This window comes from Periophthalmus magnuspinnatus, chromosome 4 (genome assembly GCF_009829125.3).
Source record: "Periophthalmus magnuspinnatus isolate fPerMag1 chromosome 4, fPerMag1.2.pri, whole genome shotgun sequence".
Classification (NCBI taxonomy): domain Eukaryota; kingdom Metazoa; phylum Chordata; class Actinopteri; order Gobiiformes; family Gobiidae; genus Periophthalmus; species Periophthalmus magnuspinnatus.
In genome coordinates, this window is record NC_047129.1 from 1,551,265 (window position 1) to 1,571,838 (window position 20,574).

At 37.6% G+C, this 20,574-nt stretch overlaps 3 protein-coding genes across 5 annotated transcripts; all 3 read left to right on the plus strand.

Moving 5' to 3' along the window:
• The first annotated feature begins 1,034 nt into the window (after positions 1–1,034).
• Positions 1,035–7,546, plus strand: lnp1 (leukemia NUP98 fusion partner 1). 2 transcript variants are annotated; one of them, XM_055221290.1, is made up of 4 exons: positions 1,035–1,329; positions 4,583–4,810; positions 5,131–5,229; positions 7,284–7,546. In XM_055221290.1, exons 1-4 carry the CDS (start codon positions 1,144–1,146, stop codon positions 7,389–7,391), a joined length of 621 nt encoding a protein of 206 aa, XP_055077265.1. In that variant the 5' UTR covers positions 1,035–1,143; the 3' UTR covers positions 7,392–7,546. The 2 variants fall into 2 exon arrangements, with proteins under 2 accessions (XP_055077265.1, XP_033821356.1); XM_033965465.2 differs by lacking the exon at positions 7,284–7,546 and adding an exon at positions 5,404–5,633.
• A 1,152-nt stretch (positions 7,547–8,698) lies between these two features.
• Positions 8,699–16,331, plus strand: LOC117369824 (transmembrane protein 45A-like). 2 transcript variants are annotated; one of them, XM_033965170.2, is made up of 6 exons: positions 8,699–8,902; positions 11,940–12,151; positions 12,712–12,924; positions 15,056–15,240; positions 15,470–15,612; positions 16,083–16,331. In XM_033965170.2, the coding sequence occupies exons 2-6, from the start codon at positions 11,956–11,958 to the stop codon at positions 16,180–16,182; spliced, it is 837 nt and encodes a 278-aa protein (XP_033821061.1). In that variant the 5' UTR covers positions 8,699–8,902; positions 11,940–11,955; the 3' UTR covers positions 16,183–16,331. The 2 variants fall into 2 exon arrangements, with proteins under 2 accessions (XP_033821061.1, XP_055077234.1); XM_055221259.1 differs by lacking the exon at positions 8,699–8,902 and adding an exon at positions 10,927–10,946 and having other exon boundaries at positions 16,083–16,325.
• A 1,055-nt stretch (positions 16,332–17,386) lies between these two features.
• LOC117394098 (transmembrane protein 45B-like) lies at positions 17,387–19,987 on the plus strand. Its single transcript, XM_033992125.2, has 6 exons — positions 17,387–17,449; positions 17,533–17,732; positions 18,612–18,818; positions 19,095–19,279; positions 19,502–19,641; positions 19,824–19,987. The coding sequence occupies exons 2-6, from the start codon at positions 17,540–17,542 to the stop codon at positions 19,906–19,908; spliced, it is 810 nt and encodes a 269-aa protein (XP_033848016.1). The 5' UTR covers positions 17,387–17,449; positions 17,533–17,539; the 3' UTR covers positions 19,909–19,987.
• The last annotated feature ends 587 nt before the right edge of the window (positions 19,988–20,574 follow it).

A 20,574-nucleotide genomic window follows, 5' to 3' on the forward strand; every position in this document is an offset into this window, starting at 1 on the left:
AATTCATGTTTTAGTATATCATATTTAACTGTGGCATGTTTTATTAACAATGTACACACCAGTTTCTGCAAACAGATTGTATCTGAATTGTGCATCATAAAAATCCCCCCTAACCACTATTCCCATTACCATCTGATAAATAGGAGGTGTTTTGCTCTGTGTGTCTAACACCAGCCTTGGGCCCACAGCGGCACACAGGGCACTCCATAATTATTGACAGCTTTGATGAACCCAGCGAGTGGAAAGTATGGAGTTTTCTGTTGTGTTCCCTCAGGCTCACTAATGTAATGGAAAGATAAAAAAACAACAAAAAAAACAGTCACATTAGCTCCTGCAGTGGATCTCAAAGTTTTTGATGTTCAAGTAACATTATTATTAAGCTAAAATATTTATAAATCTGAATGCAATTAGGTCCAAAATGTATTTTAAAAAAAGACCGAAAAAGAAAAATGCACTGCAAAACTGTGACTAATGTTATTCTTAATTAGAATCAAATGTCTCACATAGAACAATAACTATATTATGTGTTTTATAGTTTGGAGTAGTTTGCAGTAATGCTGCCTGTGCAGTTAACATGACCAGAATTATGGTCAGGAGTCTCAGGACTAAACCAGGACTGAGTACAGCACAGGACTGAATCTGGAGATGACTCAGAGTTTTCTAACTTTCACAGATGTAATAACTGGCTATAAATTAAACAAAATTGTGACTTCAAGTCCAACAGCTTCCTATGTACCACTAACATGATCCATGGCCTCAGTAGTACTTATCCTACATTGTGAGAAACTGTACTATAGAGCTATCCCTCCCTGACTCCCCGCCTCCAGGTTTATTCCCATCACTAACCACTATTTTTACTTTCCCCTAGCAGCGTTGTTAACTAGATTATAAAGGATCTGCTCATGTAAGGACTTGAAAAAGCTTTAACCAGGTATTCTTAGGCATCAGTCTAAGAATAATGCAACTAGAGCAATAGGATCTAATTGAACTAAGTTACCTCTTGACTTGTGTATAGTAGTAGTAGAAGCAGCTGCACCAACAGACAGAAGCTTAGTAGGTCAACCCTTCCCTCTCACTCTGCTAGGCAGCAAAAGGCAAGGCTTTTTTATCACTTGTTACCAGGAGTTTGAGGTTGCCGCTGCAATGTCTCTGAGGCTGCTTCCCGCTATCACCATGGATAATGACGAAGATGATGATGGAAATTTCACCAAATGGATGAGTAGTTACTGGGGTCATGGAACAGAAAGTGGTCATTCCAGAGACCGAAAGAGGAGCTTCAGACGACCAGCAAGATCACAAATAGACAGACGTGGGTCACTACCCACTGTGGTAAGATGCAACCACATTTATGAATGCGCAAAATGTAATTGGCATATTCTTTTCTTTTGTACATTTTAATTAAATTATAGTGTTGTATTATTTTCTTCTGCATGCTTCTTAGTATTAGACTTGGTGTAAGATCATTTTTTGTAATTTAATCTGTATTATTATTATTATTGTACATTTACATGTTATGATATTTATTCTGATATAGGCTATTTGAAATATAACCTGGAGATGTAACAGCTAAGAATGAATGAGGAAATTCTGTTAGTTAAATACTGCTTGCTTGTATAAAATACATTTCAGCAATACAAGGATTCATGCACCTGAGTCTGCAGATACTAAAGGGGCTGATTTGTTTACTGTATATATTTGAAATGTTAATAGGAAAAAATATATATATATAACTAATAGCAAATACAAGTAGACACATAAAATCCAAACACAAATATACATATTTGAATTCCACTGATCTGAAAACGTAATTGAATTTTACCTATTTGCTTTATGTGCATCAGTACATTTGAACACTGCATTTGCAATTGCTATAAATCCACAACACAACTGGAATACAGCAACAGATGTGTAAATAGTATCTAGAATTAGCCGACATTTATCATCTTTAACTGAGTATTCTTGATGATAAATTGAAATGATCATGCGCATGCCATAGTGGAGCCATAAATAGATATTATGCACCAGCACAGAAAAGCCCACTGGCACGGACACTGTTGGAAGCTGTAATTTAGGACGTCAATCTGTACCACATCAATAATGTCTGCCGTGCAACACACTCACACATGCATACAATAACACACAGGCAAATGGACCTGTACACGGCACTTGGTTTCGTACAGTGGGAATTAGCTTATAACAGTATGATTCTGAATGACTCATGTCTGAACAGCTGTAATGGTTTGCTGAATACCAGAGACCATAAACAAGTGGAAAAAGTTCTAGTTTAAACATTCACACAAACTTTTGTCTATTTATGGTGAACCCAAAGGCCAAGAATAACATTTTTAGAGCATTTTCAAACAATCTGAAACACAATTTAAGGCTAGTAGTTGCATTTTGATGTTGGACAATTGCATAATATTCTGGTTATATTTTATGTTTAAAGGAGCAAATTGCCTACATTTCTCAAATCATGGTCAGACATGGTCTTTTAGGTTCATTTTCAGAGATACAATAGAGCAGTGGTTCTTAACCTTGTTGGAGGTACTGAACCCCACCAGTTTCATATGCACATTCACCGAACCCTTCTTTATTGAAACATAAAATATTATATTTTTCAAATTCAAGACACATGTATGTTTTACTGGTGCACAAAATGAACCGTGCATTAACATCACTGTGTTCAAAGAATAAAACCAATACAATGCATGAACTCACAACAAATTACATACATACCTTTTCACAAAGACATGGCCTTTTTAATACTACCACACTGAAATTATTTTTAACCTTATGTTTTCCAATAATGAACTTATTGTATTTATGCTATTTATTATTTTTAACATTTTAACACACACCATCACCTAATTTCCATCAGGCTAGAATAATAATGAATATTTACTGCAAATCAGTGTGACATCTGCTGTTGCCTTTGAGAGACCAGTTCAGAAATGCTTCACCTTGGCCACTCTCATGTCATTTTCACAGCAAAGTCTGTTCCTTTTCTTCGTTTTTATGTCGTTTAATGTTTTTATGCCGTTTGAACGTCTCATTTAAGTCGGGCGGGTACTTCGATAGGCACATCGAAGGGTGCATTTGTTGAATTGGGACCGGGCCAGCATCTGGAGACGCTCGCAGTCCGCCAATCATATGAGTCTGGTGCGTGTCTTGACCTCTGCCGAACCCCTAGGGTTCGATCGAACCCAGGTTAAGAACCACTGCAATAGAGTAATGGTTTTAAAGCAATTGACTATACTAATATTTGTTTTAGTATTTCCGAAGTATATGATAAATACAAGAGCTTTTATGCACATTATTGTCCTCAGAATGTCACTAAAATAGCATAGGCCTTTAGTTTGTATGATTATACAGTGTGCATATGCAGTTTTTAAATTATATTACTAGTAAAATGTCTTTAATTAATAGTAAAACAAATAACTAACATGACAATGATTTAATAATCATTATTTTGCATCTCATCTGCATCATGTTTAATAACCATGAAGAAATGATTTGTGCCCAAAAGTAGAGGGCACACATAATAGCACAGACTTCAGACTGGCCTTTTTATGCACTGAAGCAGCTCAAATAAAATTGTGTCCAAAATTTGATCAATAATGCCACTAGCTGCAACTATCATTGCATGAATCACAGTGCACCTTAACATTTGAGAGAAGGCTGAAATAATAACTAAAATAATAATACAGGAATGTATTTCAAAACCTGTTTGTAAAGAGGAATACATCATCTTAAGGTTTATAAAGTTAGAAAAGTTAGTTCTCAGAAGAGGAAATACATTCTAAGTGTGACATTTGCATTTTGTGGATTGGTAATTAAATGCTAAATGATTTCACTTTAGTTAGTGTAGCCGTCTCACAAGCTGCAGCTGAGGTCACTTGGCACTGCGCATAGCGAGCTCCAGAAAAACAATTCTATAACTTTTCTCCACTGGAACCAATTTAAATATGAAATAATCATGGACTTTATGTAGGTGTGATTCAAGGTTTTTGGCCCATGCTTTGTCTCCTTTAGTGCCTTAATCATTTACATTTATATCCTATATCCTTATAAATGTAAAGCTTTATTTCGATATATTAATGCAAAAAGATAACACGCAGCTCTCTTTAATGTTTGTGGAAAAAAGGCTGTGGGTGAGTTTGTAGTGAATTTAAATGACATATTATGGGAAAATCAAAACTGGCCCTATATATTGGCCCAAAAAATGGGGGTGAAGCATATTGGCTATCAGCAGCTCAAGCAAGTGCATCAGATATGAAAAAAACCCCCAAACATATCAGTTGATCTCTATTTACCATTTAGTTATTAGATTGATTGTTTATTTAATCTTGTTTTAGTGGTCAGTTAGTGGTTTGGTGTACAATGACTAATTGTCATAACAATAAACAACTCAAAACATTTCTGTTCTTTCTTTTAAATGGACCTCGAAGTGGTGTCCAGGAAAATGTAATGTGCTATGACTATGTTGATTTTAGGAAACCCCTGTCACTTTGAGCTGGCACGAGTGTAATTATAAATGCTGACACTAAAATGCAACAGTTGTCTCCTCTCTGTGGATTTACAGTCACAGTTAGACGCTATGAAGCTGAACAAGCTCCATGCAGCGACGATGGCCCCTAGTCCCAGTCACCTGAAAACCCGAGAGGAGTGGTTAGAAGTACGGCCTCACTCCAGGACTCGTCGCACCTCCTCTGACGATGGCCGACCCAAAACCACCATCCCGGAAGCACGTATTAGCACCATCCCTGAAATCACAGGGTCCCTGGAAAAGAGGCTTCGGACCATCTCTCTGGTGAGTGACTATTTTGGAAAAATCACAAAGCACCAACTTATTCTACACATTTTAATTTCTTTTGGGGTCTAACATTTATCATTTAATCAATGAAGCCCATCAACACACACACACACACTCTACTAACAATAACAGACGCATCAGGGCTATACAATTTTGGGACAAAAAAATTCTGACAAATTTAGCACTTAGTATTACAATTTTGCTTTGTGTATGATTTCTGAGTAATCATTCACTATTTTAAATAATGAGTGTAGCTGAAACCCCTTTGTGATGTGATACAAATTTCTGTAAACCAAATGTGAATAATTTTTATACAGAATGAGGACAACAGGTTGTGCCTGATCTGTTATGAAGACATGCGAAAGAATGGAGCAGGCACCCAGGAGCTGCACTGCACACACCGCTTCCACAAAGAGGTAAAACTCTCTCTTTGTCTGCTGCATGTCCACAGATTTTCACTCAATGCATGAGACTTATCAAACCCAACATTCCCGTACATGCATGCCATGGGCTGGTATGAAAACAAACTTTAAGCTTTACGTTACATCTGCATGAGGCCTGGGGCATTTACTGACTGTGCTGGTCTGAAGGCGTTGCGCAGGATAGATCAGTCGCGTCGGAGCAGTGAGGCGGGACACATCCACAGACAGACAGAGGAGAGGAGGAAGTCTGCAGACGGACACATCTCCAGTGAGAAGGATCCACCCCTTCACCGCCAACTGTCCCTGCGCAAACACCGCTGAGCTCAGGGTCTGGAAGAGGAGTCAGATGAATATAAGGCAACATGTGAAAAATGCACAAGGATAATGAAGGATTAATAATGGAGAAGAGTAACATGTCTGTTCATTAGAGATGCTATATTTTGGAGAGAAAAAAATAAAAAAAATGTGCAATTTTTATTTTATGGTGATTAATTATGCAGCCTTACCTTCCATAGACTAAAATTCAGACAACACAGTATGAATCAAATGCTGAGGACAATAAAGTGTACATTAATCTAAACTTTAGGTAGAATAAGTGATTTTTCTTATATAGTCATCAAATCAATAAATAACGAATACTAAACCGAGAATTAAATAATATATTTCTTGTAATTATCTAAGACTCAGTGTGCCGGGCAAATCCAGAATGACATCTATCTGTATTTTATACAGATTGATATCAGTATGATCCCCACACCCTCTGTTGCATCTCAAACCCGATCAACGTGATTGTGCAATCAGACTCATTTTTTTCAGTGTCACATGTGAAACAAAGAAGCTCATTGGTCATCCATGATTTACAAATAAAATCAAATTGATCTCGCCTCACCAAGCCCTGGTATACCCCCTGTGCTCCCAGCTGAAATAAATGAAATAAAGCTAAAATATCCTTTTTAACTGTCACTTGCAGATGTATTGTGCAGTATGTGAAGCAGAGGACAATGAATTTGTCTCCCCAGAATGAATAAATATATATTGTACAAGTACCTTTTAGATTTTAAGATTTGTTTTTGTAATATTGTGTTAAATTGTATAGCTAGCTCATTCCGTATACTTTCTTCTTGAATACACAATTGCACTTTTAATGGTGCAGTAATGTTTGAAACTGTTACCTTTTATGTCAGGAAATAAATACTTAAGTTGAATACAGTTTTCCCATGCTTTATATTTAATCAAACATAACAATTTTACATGAATCGGATGTGTTGTAATAAATATGTTGTAACTTGTGTTGTCCTCATTCAGTTGTTCCTAGTTAATTGTAAATAAGTTTATTGAAACTACCCTGTGGCAAGGTACAAAAGTTATTACTAATAGACCTCGTTGTAAACATGAAATCGTTCTTCAAATGTCCACAATAAATTAGGAGTGTAAAAATATAAGACAATTTGACCTTTTACAATATCAAATTTAAGATTCTGGGTCTATTTAAATTGTTTTGTTGCAGCAGTATGGTCAAAACAAAAGAAACTTACAACTGGATGGTTTTCATGCAGATTTGAGTGAGTTAGAAAGAAGCTTCTAACTCACTCAAAGTCACATCACAATATTGCAATAAAAATGCAATACTAAATTATTTAATAACCAGAGGTGAAGAGAGTAGCATAAAAATTTTACTCAAGTACAGAAAAGGAGTTAAGTGAACAATTTCTTGTTAAGAGGAATAAGACAGTGGTGAAAATATTAAGTATTGTAACATTAACATGATCTCTTCCAAATCAGCAGTGTTGATATATTTGTTCATAATGCACAAATGCACCATATAATTCCTATCAAGATATCATAAATATTAGGGGGAAAAAAGATTTCTGAAGCTAAGGTACGAGAGACAAAGATTACTCAAATAATAGTTCAATTGTGCTTCCAGTATTAGAAGCAAAAATGGTGGGAAAGAAACGATAGTAATGCAATTGTGTATTGTGAGGTAAATTCATTGAGGCATCATACTGTGACATTAGGTTTACATCACTTGTCTGAATATGTTTCAGTGCATGGAGCAGTGGTTGTGGAGGAAGCAGACGTGTCCCACCTGTCGCGTGTGTGTGTCTATGGCCAAACCTCTGTACTGGACCTCCTCTCGCACCTTCGTCCCATAACGCTCCTGTCCCACTGTATGCCTCACCTATGAACTCTTGACTCTCCACCTGTCACAGAAAAACCCTGCATGAATTGCCACATCACACAGTGAAGTTGATATTCACAATTTACATTATACCTGTTTCTTTATTATAGCATTTTGATTATTTTATCATTGCCCGTTTCATTTGGATATTTATCTATGCTTTAACTATTGACCCAGCCAAGATATGAATGAATTACATATTCATGTATGAAAATAAGCCAGTCATCTTGCATTTATTTCATATTTTTGCATGTTTACCCTAATAATCTGAAAAGTAGGTAAGCGGTAACTTAATAGCCATTTCAAAATGAACAACCTGTTAACTTTATTAGGATTATCATCCTCAATTCATGTAGGTATACTTGGTTATGTTTTTATGTTTAAGGTCAAATTTGTCGTATTATGCTCCTTCTTGTGGATAAAGTAGCCTATTTTCTTATTATTCTATTTCTTTATAGCCATGTTTAGAACATATTTGTTCTTCATTTGTGCCTCCTTTAATCTATTTATTAAAAATTCCAACTGTCTGACTGTGAACGATTTCTAAATCATACTTTTAGAACAATTCTGATGAGAAAAATATGCCTCGTCAGTATAAGTATGCCTCATCAGTTTAGTAGCAGCAGAGCATGGAGCTTCATGAAGTTACAAGTACAATAGGTAAAGTAGCAGTGCATGGCATTAAAGATTAACAGTACAGATTTGCATTCAGCCTCGTTCCGTTTCATCTACACGGATGGCCAGTAAAGTCAGACCCTGATGCACGTTTGCATTACAAATAACAGGCTATTACACATTAACATTATGACTAGTTATGTGCATTATGTGATTAAGGGGTGAAAGCTCTCCATTTCCCCCATTGCCCCTATATAAAGCTTCCACTACTTATCTACAACGTTTTTTTAAATTTAACCCATGGTTTTACTTTACATCCTTAGCTACGCTTTTAAGTTAACTGCGTTCAGAGTTTTATCACTTCTAAACCACAAAGTGCCACACTCTAAAGACCTGTGCAGACTCAAATCCTCTCTCCGGGTGTACGTGCTCACAGTCTTGTGGTTTGATCGCTGACTCTGGTCTGGTTTGTCTGAAATAGAGGAAAATAGCGGTCTCCTCCGTCTCCTCCTGAAGGGGGCAGAGTGCACACGTGGACACGGATGAAGGACGTGAGCTTCAGCCAATCACAACACTGTCTGGTGACGTGACTGCTTTCTCTTGACCAATGGGAGCGTTTTAGAGAAAGTCCAAGCACAGACGGAAAATTTAGAAAAAAAGAGACTTGTGAAACACATCTGGCGGAGACAGAAGAGCGACCTAGAGCGAATAGCGGATATTTTCTTAGTGTTCTATTAACTAAGCTTTTTCAGCGGAAAGGCAACTGATGTGATGAAAACCTGAAGATGCTTTGATTATCTACGCAAAGTAGATTAGACCTACTTCTAAGAACCTTCTACAAATTTTAACCTCCAACACTTTTTGGATAAGGTGAGTCTCTGGCACTTCTCAAAGTTTACTACTACTTCTGTCGCTTTTTTCTGTTCATGTGTTAGCTAAAGAATTGTTTGGGGTTATAGGCCTAATAAGTCTGATTAAATAGTTCAATAAAATTGTGCTTTATTGTTATAAATGATGCTAATCATTAAATTATCCTTAATTTAGCTTCCCTTTAAATAATGTGGCGCCTGGTCACAGTGGAGCACAAATGGTGCAATATAACTTCAATAAGGATTTAAATTGCACCATAAAAAGATTATTGTGATAAAACATATGAATTGTTGCATGGGCTCCAAAGCCATAGAGGCAATTTACCAAATGCACACACAGCCCCTCAGGTTTGATTCAGGTTCTTGTTGTGCAAACCTACATAAATGGAGACAGTTATATCTAAGGGGTTGTTTATGAAACCACAGTAGGTATAATTATTGTGTATACTTTTGACACTAGTGCCTATTTCTGTAGGTCTATCATTAAGGGCCAATACTGCATCTAGTAGAATCTGTCTGGGATTTGTGTTCAAAATGTCTTCCTACAAAGAAAACCAGTTTAGATTTCCTCTAAACATGACATTTAAGCCTATATTCTTGAAACTACTTAAAAGAACACAAACCAAATTTGCCAATAATTACTTTATAGTAATTAAAAACTGATATAATTGTATATCTGTAACTTGTGCAGACAACAAACCAGTAGCCCCTCATATTTGTTTAGACCACTCATTCCTTTTAATGTCTTTAAGGCACAACGGGATTTTACAGTGCTTGTTGATTTAAAGATGTGTGGATGTAGCCTGCTCTCAGATGTTGTTGATTTTGGGGGTTAGAGCACCTCTTTTCAGTCGCACATCAGTGGCATCAGGAAGAGATTACCATGGAGACTCTAGTGTTTTCCTTCAAATGGAGAGGGCGCACAATGATGAGCCAATTCATGTAGCTTAAAACATTTGATATTTGTTCCGTACCATGTGTCCCATTTGCAAAGTAGAGCTCCTGTTTTTTTGTTGCCGGACAGAACATTGTACTTCATCTACATGACAAAAGAGTTTAGTTATACAACACAATGTCCTGTTTTGTGCTTTAATATGAAATAAAGGGGCAGAGGCCTAGTGCACTGAAACAAATGGAACTAATTATATTGCAGTTGTTCTTACTTAAAAAGCATAGAAAAGACAAACAAAGCATTATATCACAAGAGGCAGTCTTTGAAATCTTGTTGATTATTTATCTCTTTATTGGGCCTGCACTTTGCTCTCTTAAAGACCCATTTAAATAGGAGGCGACTGATCGCTGCAAAAATCATGCGTCACTGCCACTAAACATTCATCGTTTTGGATCACAAAGATGCAAGAGAAAAACATGATACTTGCTTAGAATTGTGCTGTGTGTGATTAAACAACAAACATTTTAAACAATGAAACTTTAAACTGAAAACACAAGGCAGTTGATGCTGTCACTTTAAATACGCTTCACTTCAGCGGCATATCCCCCACCGTTTTAGGGGGTAAATGTTACACTTGCAGTATGCACGTGGCACATCAACCATCTACTTACAGAAATGTTGTATTCAGACTTAGGACTAACTCAAACTGTAGCCCAGGTTTTCACTCTAGGATTGCAACTAACTTTGACTATTTAGCAAATGGATTAATCTTTTTTTTTGATAAATTGATCAAAAATCATTAAATTGCAAATGCCTCATTCAGAATCATGAAACTTCCCTCAGCTCATGGCAGGTTTTCGAGGCTGTATAGACCAGATAATAACACAACCATTAAACGACTAATTATGACTAGGTGATTGAAAGTTGTATTTTGATTATCATAATCATTATCTAGAGATTAAACACATAACTGTGTTATGTGTTGTAATAACTGGGGGATCAAAGATGCAGATTCGGAGTAAAAGTTTAACAGAGTTTATTACAAACAAGACAATGCAAGTGCAGGTTGTTGGAGCTGGTAGTAGGAAGTAGGGTCAGAATCTGAGGTGTTCGAATTAGTCGTAGGAAGCTGGGTCAGAGGCGGAGGTGTAAGGTAGGTGGGTTCAAAAAACGTGGATCTTTTTTTTTTCTGATTTTATCAATAATGCATCCTTCAGTTTCCATATTTCAGCTTATTTGGTTGATGATGTAATTACAAAGAGTCAATGCAAAATAAAAATTTGTCTTTGTCGTTTGTTTAGTCCAGACATGGGCAAACTACAGCCCAGGGGTCGCACATGGCCCTTTGGGTTTATTAATCCTGCCTGCCAAATGTGACCAAAATTTATTAAAATAGATAAGGGTAAACCTTGTTCAAAGGTTTTTCTGCTGTGTTTATTTCACTGAAAATGTATAAATTAATTATTAATTTAATTAATGCATTTAGAAATCAATTTGTACAATGAGCCTTGCATATTCATGCTTTGCTACATGTTACAGGTCAAATCTTTAATGTTTTATATATATATATATATATATATATATATATATATATATATATATATATATATATATATATATATATATATATATATATATATATATATATATATATATATATATATATATATATATATATATATATATATATATATATAAAACATTGTGGTCCGTGTGTCAAAAAGTTTACCCACCCCTGGTCTAGTTGGTCAATCAAACAAATAATCACTGACTAAATGACTACCGAAGTAATTGCTGGTGCAGCCCTATCGTTTTGCAAGATACACATTGCATCATTTATTCCCTCCTCTGGATAGTGATAAGCTACAGTTGCTCTAGGGCAGGGTAGACTGATGAGGCTGTGCCATCGGGTCCTCCAACCACCACTAACCACTCATGTGCACACCACATTTACAGGCAAAGTTAGTGAGTGCTTAAGGGTGCAATGGCAGCATGCACTGGTGGGATCAAACTGGAGACCATTAGGTTGATGGGAGGACACTCTAACCACTGAGCCTATCCCAAAGAACCTACACCAAAAGATTTTTAGGAATTTAAGACAAAGGCAGATGTTTTAATATGTTATAATATGCTTTGAACATTTTAGGGCTATTTGCTGATCAATGGGGAGTTTTCCTGGTCATGCGCTCCCTGGGAGTTTCTTCCTGTTTTGGGGACTGTGGTGGGGGATGAAGTCCTCACTTTGGCATTTGACACGGAGGAACAAGAGCACAGGATCAACTCGCCTTCCATCCAGAGCGGCCCAAAGAAGACTGGAGATCATAGAGAGCTCTGCTATAGTATTCTGTTCTACTGTTGGTAAGATTGTAGGACAATAACTTACTGTGCATATTGTTTTTCTATTAATTGACTAAAAACTGTGCAATTAATCAAATTTCAATCAAACTGGAAATGACTAATGTGGTGATACCAGTGATGTTTAAGAATGAGTGAAATGCAGGAGACAAGACTGGTCTGTAAAAAATATATCACTATTGTTATTGTCATATTGATCTATCACAATCTTATTAAAAACAAATACAATTGCCTTTTCAATACCATCTGTCTGCTACCATCTGTAAGTTTATGTTTTTTATCAGTAGATAAAAAACATAAACTCCTCTCACCAGGCCCCCCTCCTCTCACCAGGCTCACCTGTGGTCTTTGGTCTTCTTCTGTCAGGCCAAAAATGTCACACTGTAAGATAGCAGTAATGTAGACAGCATCTAGCTGTGTTATGTGAGAATATAACTGGGCTGGGTGAGCGAGTCTAATTAAAAATGTTGGCTATAAACAAAAAAAAAGTCTAATTTCTTGATTAAAATTCAATTAATTGCACAGTCCTAAAACAAGTGATGTTCAAACTATTATTTTTGCAGGGATTTTAGTAGAGCAGTTTGCCGCGAATGGCCCAAAGCTGCAGTTGTATGACGTCTCAGAAAACCACTGGAAGGACTTGATGAACTGGCAGCACTCCACTATGTACTTGCTTTTTGGTTTGGCAGGGGCAGTGTCTCTGATTGTCCACACCACTGCAGCCGCTCCTCTCCCTTTGGATAGACTCATGCTATGCGTGGCTTTCTTTAATGAAGGTACATGTCAATTATACTCGTCAATAACATATGTTATGGTTTCAAACTTTTTACACCAAATACCACCCATGATCAAATTTGGTTTTCCGAATACCACTAGATCTAAATCCGGGCAATATACAGTGGGTACAGAAAGTAAAATTTTCACTCTTTGTTATATTGCAGCCATTTGCTGTAATCATTTAAGTTACTATATTTTCCTCAATAATGTACACACAGCACCCCGTAGTGACAGAGAAACACAAAATTGTTGAAATTTATTCAAGAATAAAAACTGAAATATCATACGGCCATAAGTGTTCAGACCCTTTGCTGTGACCCTCATATATTTAAGTATCAGAAGTATCAGAATGGACTGCATTTTTTCACACCACTATCTCTATGTTGCATATCCATCCGTATTTTTTCTTGACGCATCGAATAAGTGACTGGAAAAATTCCCGCGGCATCTTCGCTCTCATTCGTCACCTTTGAGGGACAACGGAGGCAGATTACCTTAATGACGGTAAAATATTTGAATAGCCCCATGCTTCTGCTTTGAGACACCGTTTGAATTTACATCATAGCACAATTAGTTGCAGAGTTATGGTAATGGAAAGTCCACAACGGCGCTCTATCGGTGACGATAGCATCTGCCACTATAGGATTAATTCTTAAATGGAAGACGTTTGGGACGACCAGAACCCTTCCTAGAGTTGGCCATCCCGCCAAACTGAGCAATCGGGGGAGAAGAGTCCTAGCGAGAGAGGTAAAGAAGAACCCAAAGATCACTGCGGCTGAGCTCCAGAGATGTAGCCAGGAGATGGAAGAAAGTTCTATAAAGTCAATCATCACTGTGGCCCTCCACAAGTCGGGGCTTTATGGCAGAGTGGCCCGACAGAAGCCACTCCTCAGTGCAAGACACATGAAAGTGGAGTTTGCTAAAAAAAACACCTGAAGGACTCCAAGATGGTGAGCAATAAGATTCTCTCATCTGATGAGACGAGGTAACTTTTTGGCCTTAATTTTAAGCGATATGTGTGGAGAAAACCAGGCAACAGTGAAGCATGGTGCTGGCAGCATCATGCTGTGAGAGTGTTTTTCAGCTACAGGGACAGGACGACTGATTGCAATTGTAGGAAAGATGAATGTGGCCAAGTACAGGGATATCTTGAATGAAAACCTCCAGAGTGCTCAGGACTCAGACTGGGCAAAAGGTTCACCTTCCAACAAGACAATGACCCTATGCACACAGCTAAAATAATGAAGGAGTGGCTTCAGGACAACTCCGTGACTGTTCTTGAATGGCCCAGCCAGACTTAAACCCAATTGAATATCTCTGGAGAGACCTGAAAATGGCTGTCAACCAACACTCACCATCCAACCTGACAGAACTGGAGAGGATCTGTAAGGAGGAATGGTAGAGGATCTCTAAATCCAGGTGTGAAAAACTTGTTGCATCATTCCCAAAAAGACTCATGACTGTATGAGCTCAGAAGGTCCTTCTACTAAAGACTGAGCAAAAGGTCTGAATACTTATGGACGTGTGATATTTCAGTTTTTCTTTTTTAATAATTCTGCAAAAATGTCAACAATTTTGTGTTTCTCTGTCAATACGGGATGCTGTGTGTACATTAATGAGGAAAAAGATTAACTTAAATGATTTAAGGAAATGGCTGCAATATAACAAAGAGTGAAACATTTAAGGGGGTCAGAATACTTTCTGTACCCACTGTATAATGTCAAAATTAGGAGTAAAAAATAGACTAAAATAAGACTAAACCAGGTCTAAAATGACATTAAGCAGTGGATAATATAAAGTGGAAATAATGATTAAGTCAAAGAAGGCCAAAACATTAATAGATTTGTCTCTAAATAAATCAGTTTCTCAAGCTGCAGAAGGCCCCTTGTACCACTAGATGCATGGTGCACAATTTGAGAAACACTAACATAGGGAGATCTATAATAGTAATTAGAACATAAAGTCTGTTATCAGATGTTCACAAAATTGTAAATTAAATGCAAAAATTGAAATGAATATTGACTATTATTATTGCAATTAGCAGTACATACAAAGCTGTTGCTGTTAGATTATGTTTTAACTTTTTAGTATCAAAGATACATTTTTTTTCAAATGTTTCTCTTTTGGTAGGATTTCTTTTCCTCTACCATCTACACGGCAGAGCTATGCTGGATGTCATGGTGCATCAGCTTTTGCTTTATGCCATTTTTGGACAGGCTCTAATTGCATTTCTGGAGGTTTTCCACCGAGGAAATGTCATCCTTGAACTTATGCGATCCGCTCTCACCATCCTACAAGGGAGCTGGTTCTGGCAGGTAAATTGAGAACACTTTGCTTTACTTGATTGGCAAATTGAAAAACATTGTATTTCTAGTGGTACCAGGGAATTTATTACATGTAATGTCTTGTTATAGGTTGATTTAAAGATTGATATATCACCTGGAATAGTCTCTGCTCAGTTCTGTTTTAGAACTAGTTTAATGGTGATTTGGTCATGGCTTTGTTCTCCCATCACTAAAATTAAGTCTTCTATTTTTGGCACAGATTGGATTTGTCCTGTATCCTCCCCGGGGGCCACAATGGGACCTGAAGGACCACAGCAATGTGATGTTTGTGGTCATGTGTTTCTCCTGGCACCTGATGTTTGCGCTGCTCTTTACCGGATTGGTCTATAGCATTGTTAGCTGGTAAGAGTTTAACTTTCAGCCTCATATTACTAGTTTGCAGAGGACATCACACCATTATCTATTCATGTGCTATTTTATAGATTATGTTTATGTAACATTTACATTACATTACATTGTTGAAGACCAGTTTTGGTGATATAGTGAGGACAACTTTGGTGCCACCCAGTGGACATTAATGGGAACAGATGCTATGCGTTATTGACACCCTGACCAGAAACATTGTTAAAGGAACTATTTATAAATCATAATCAGAATTTGCTATTTATGCTATAATTAGGGTTTTGGGTACATTTTGGTTCTCAAGACGCTTGTCAAATCAGAAAGTAGAATGAGCCTGACTGTCTGGGTTGAGAGTTTCAGTGCTCAAATTTAGTTGGTATATACTGTTATCACAGTAACTCTTGATGGAATTCTTCATCTTAACAAAAAAATACATAACATGATGTCACTTGGTTGTTGGTTTTTTTTAGTGTCGTTCGGGTCAGACTAAAGCGGACTCCCCCTATGGAAATGGGACTTCTAGCCAAACCCAGAGAACGAGATCCAGAGTCAGAGGATGAAGCTTTCTGATGAGATTGTTTTTGTTGAATATATTTTGAAGCTCAGTACAAAAATAGACCTTTGTGGTGTGGTACAAAAAAACAACTATTATAATTTCTTTTATTTAAGATGTGTCTCTTCCTCTGTCATCTTTCTTTGTTCAATATAATGTTACCCCCAGTGTCTGTTCATTTCATTCTTTGCATGAGGGTTACACTGCCAACTTTGAAATCATTTTATGAAGTTTGTCCAAATGTATAGTCATGTATTTTTTATTGGCCATCATGCTTTTCATTTGATATACCATGATTTTTTTTTTTCTTTTTTTATTCCTGTGTAAGACTAAAGCTGTGACAATTGATAATAATTAATCCCTGATCTGCCCATGACTTGCTTAGAGATGCTCACTGCTCTTGAGCAGTAGGATGGAACGATGCATCAAATACAGATTACAATACAGGTAAAAAAAAAAAAAGTCTACTTTGCATAAAAACAAATATGCAGCACTTTGGACTCAATAAATTTTAATGCAATACACCACCTCTTTACACGTAAATTAAAGTAATTTGAAACAGTGAAAATTTTGTTGGATAAATCAGTCATATATCATTTTTATTTTCATCATTTTTAAAAGGCATACCTGGACACTGTAAAAACATAAAAGTCCCAGGTGGCATCATAAGTTGTAGTGCATTTTAATACTTTCGTATTGGCTGACGTCCAACCACTGTCACTCCTACTTACCTCAGGGTGAATAGGAGTGGTGCTGCTTTTCCATTAATTGCGTGCCATCTTATTTCTCAAAATGAATTACTTGAATTTACAATAATCATAGCAAAGGAACACACTAAAATTAGGGTTGTCTGAAACACTGCCTATACAGTAGAAGAACTATTCAGAAAAACTCTTGAAACATGGCCATCCCATTAGAGTTTTAAGTACTTTATCTATAAAGCGGCCTATGAGTTTATAAAAAGTTTATAACATTCAGATATTATTTGTACCAAATATCATGCCTGTATCACCAACTCAACACATTCTAGTTATCCACTACAGTATATGATCCAGCCCCCAGACCATAAATTGCCTACAACTGCAATTGAAGATCCTTTTTCTCCCACTGAAGAATAGCCTGAACAAAACCAGCCCAGCAGGTTTTCACAAATGAAAAGTAAAAAACAGGATCCAAACCTTTAAGGTGCTTGAACCTGATCTTCAGGGTTTTAAAGTGAGGCAGTACTGCTGTGCACTGTTTGGCTTTCTGGCATTCGACATTTTTAAGGATCTCGGTTTACAAGTAAGACAAACTTTTCAATATGACTGATAAACTAATATAAGTATTTATTCAGGTTTCTTACATTTTATATTTTTGCACTTAAGGTCTTAAATGGGGAGTTTTGCAGGACATGTACTCCCAGGTGGGATGCTCCTGTTCTTGGGACTGTGGTGGGGGATAAAGTTCTCAATGTTTCAATTGACCCAGAAGAACAAGAACAGAAAGTGGCAACTAATTTCTAGATCCAACCAAAGAAGATTGGAAATATTTGAGGGATTCATCTTGATTGTCTTTGCATCAGTTGGTAAATGTTATTCTTTTTTTGCTCACATTTATTCACACAAATTGTAATTTTACTGCAAGAATGCTGGGCCTGTGTTGAGTTTTCATATTCTGTGTAGAGTTCTATGTTTTCTTTGATGGGTGTCGTAACGGTGCGGGTCAGGACCAAAGTATGCGGACTCAGAACAGGTTGACAGTGTTTATTTACAAGTCTGTGAATCAAAGTCTTAAATAGTTCAAATGACACACACGAGGAACCAGGAAGCAGGAGGCAGGCAGGACAGACGGAGAGCGGGTCGGGAACGGGAAGCCGGGGCTGGAGTGAAGACGGGAGCGGGGACGAGACCAGGACAGACAGGGCCGGTGTAGTCCAAGGAGCGGGACCCAGGGTAAGAAGCAGAAGGGACGCCGGAGACCAAGACAGGCAATGCGGAGTGAGATGACTGTACCGGAGCGTAGAGGCAGGAGCAGGAGCGGGCGAGGGCAGGAGTCTGGAAAGGTGGCAAAATCCAAAATGAGAACAAGCAGGTGGGTAACAGGAATGGAGAAACAGAGCTGGAACATTCACGTTTTACACGCGGACGGTCTGGCTCCGAGTGTAGTCTGCCGAGTCTTCTTATGCACCACCACAGGTGAGGGTGATTGCGCTGATGCGCTCCAGGTGTGAGCAGGAGTCAGAGACTCCGCCCAGCTCCAGACAGACAGGTGAGGGAGAGTACAGGAGGGCAGCAACAAACAGGCATCATGACAATGGGACTCCTCCAGATGCACGAATTCCCTCATCAACCTTAAACATAATATCAAATTATCCTGACAATGTGCCTAAATTCTTGTTATCATATAATTCCTAATAATAGAGACTATACTGAATACCTCGCCTATTTTGCTGTTATTTTTACAGGGGTTGTGTCCATGCAGATAGCAGGAGCAAAAGTACCATTGTATGACAACACAGAGAACCACTGGAGTGACATGATGAACTTGCAGCACTGCACCATTTTTATGTTCTTTGAATTGGCAGGAGCAATGACTCTTCTTGTTCACACCACTGAGGCTGTCCCTCTCGCTTTGGACAGACTTGTTCTTGGTCTGGCTTTCTTAAATAAAGGTATGTTTGTGGGCAGTAATTTTTGCTCTCTTGGCCTCTTTCTTCAGTGTTGTCATGTCATGTAGATTAGAGCATACTGAAAAGACATATACATATATTTTCTTTGGATACTTTGTTGTTGTTACCCATTTGAATAAATGCAAGATAAATGTTTGTAATAATGTCTTACTGTGGAACATTTATTGCATCACAACATCTCTGTGGAGACGTGTGGGTTTAGGACCCCGCACCATAAAATTAACTATAACTTGTGATATATCTTCTCTCCTTTCTTAGGTTTACTTATATCGTACCATATACATGGCCAGATGATGGTGGATGTCACGGTACATCAACTCCTGGTCTACATCATCTATGTGGATGCTCTGATCCTTTTTTTGGAAGTTTTCCACAGAGGAAACATTACTCTCGAACTGATGCGTTCCACTGTCTCTATTGTCCAAGGGTCCTGGTATTGGCAGGTACAAGAAATATTTTCCTGGTACAGCCTCGGTGAAAGGGGTTTAAGCATGATTCAGACATTTTTCAGCCCTAATTTAGTTCAGGTTTATATATCTAGGTGACTTCAGTCTCAGATAACACATTTTTGTTTAGTCCTGGTTTATGACTAAACCTTCGAGAGTTACAAGTTAATTTCACTCAATTTGATATTTCCGTTTTTGTTTTGTTTTTCCCCCCCACAGATTGGGTTTGTCCTCTGTCCTCAGGGGCCACAATGGGACTTGAGCAACCACAGCAATATGATGTTTGTGGTCATGTTCTTCTCCTGGCACCTGATGTTTGCACTGCTCTTTACTGGGTTGGTCTATTGCACTGTCAGCTGGTTAGGTCACACATATAAGCCTAAATACATCAGAAAATATGATATTTGCTATTGTGGAATGTGCTAATGTAAAAAGTGCCAGTATTACTATTCCTGTATCATGCATATAACATTTAAACAAGAACAAAAACAAAACTATAATTTATTTCTGAGAGAAGATACATCACAGTCACTTTAACCTCCGTCCATCCCAATAAACACCAGTGGACTTCACCAATGGAAATGGGACTCTTAGAAAAAATACCAAAGTCAGAGGATGAAGGTTAAGTGGTATGTGGTACAGTAGTACACAAGAACACAAACACAGAGAATAAAATCATTTTATCCCTGCACAGCCAGGTCTCTACTCCCAATGTTATTTATTTATTTATTTTTTTTATGTTGGGCTTGATGTTCTTTTGGAATTTCTTTGTAATAAAAAATATTGAAAGCAATTTTGTTGCTTTTCTTTTTCTTTTTCTTTTTTGGCTGGGTCAGGCTTTACTTTTATTTTTTAATATAGATTTTTTCATAGTAGTATGAGATAGAGGTCTTATTACTAGGCCTACCATTTAACTGATGTGCATTTGTATTTTCAGTCTACAGAGCCCCTCAAGGGTCACACAGGTGTAAGTTCTGTACACTCCAGTGCATTTGGTTGTCATCTAATATACAGGTGTATGTTTATGAATACGGCGCTACCTAGTGGGTTAAATTGGCTATGTCATCTGCTTTTACTTGCTGGGTTGTGCTGATTTGACAAAATATGAGGGACTTTTTGTACACTCTGGCCAATTCTGCTTCATCTGCAGCAGAACTTTAACTCGCCCGTAGACGTACCTTTACATGGGGTTAACATGTAAATCACTGTTCGCGTTCAGTATTCTGATTAGAGAGACCCAAACCTCCCTTTCCACACACCTCCAGCTCTTCTATGGGATCCCGAGGCTTTCC

Excerpts from the sequence above, each read along its gene's own strand:
- LOC117369824 (XM_033965170.2), top strand. The coding sequence starts at position 11,956 with ATGGGGAGTTTTCCTGGTCATGCGCTCCCTGGGAGTTTCTTCCTGTTT. Across the intron at positions 12,925-15,055 it reads CGTGGCTTTCTTTAATGAAG|GATTTCTTTTCCTCTACCAT; the intron begins GTACATGTCAAT and ends CTCTTTTGGTAG. Across the intron at positions 15,613-16,082 it reads GTCTATAGCATTGTTAGCTG|TGTCGTTCGGGTCAGACTAA; the intron begins GTAAGAGTTTAA and ends GGTTTTTTTTAG.
- lnp1 (XM_033965465.2), top strand. The coding sequence starts at position 1,144 with ATGTCTCTGAGGCTGCTTCCCGCTATCACCATGGATAATGACGAAGAT. Across the intron at positions 1,330-4,582 it reads GTGGGTCACTACCCACTGTG|TCACAGTTAGACGCTATGAA; the intron begins GTAAGATGCAAC and ends GTGGATTTACAG. Across the intron at positions 4,811-5,130 it reads GGCTTCGGACCATCTCTCTG|AATGAGGACAACAGGTTGTG; the intron begins GTGAGTGACTAT and ends ATTTTTATACAG.
- LOC117394098 (XM_033992125.2), top strand. The coding sequence starts at position 17,540 with ATGGGGAGTTTTGCAGGACATGTACTCCCAGGTGGGATGCTCCTGTTC. Across the intron at positions 17,733-18,611 it reads GATTGTCTTTGCATCAGTTG|GGGTTGTGTCCATGCAGATA; the intron begins GTAAATGTTATT and ends TTATTTTTACAG. Across the intron at positions 18,819-19,094 it reads TCTGGCTTTCTTAAATAAAG|GTTTACTTATATCGTACCAT; the intron begins GTATGTTTGTGG and ends CTCCTTTCTTAG.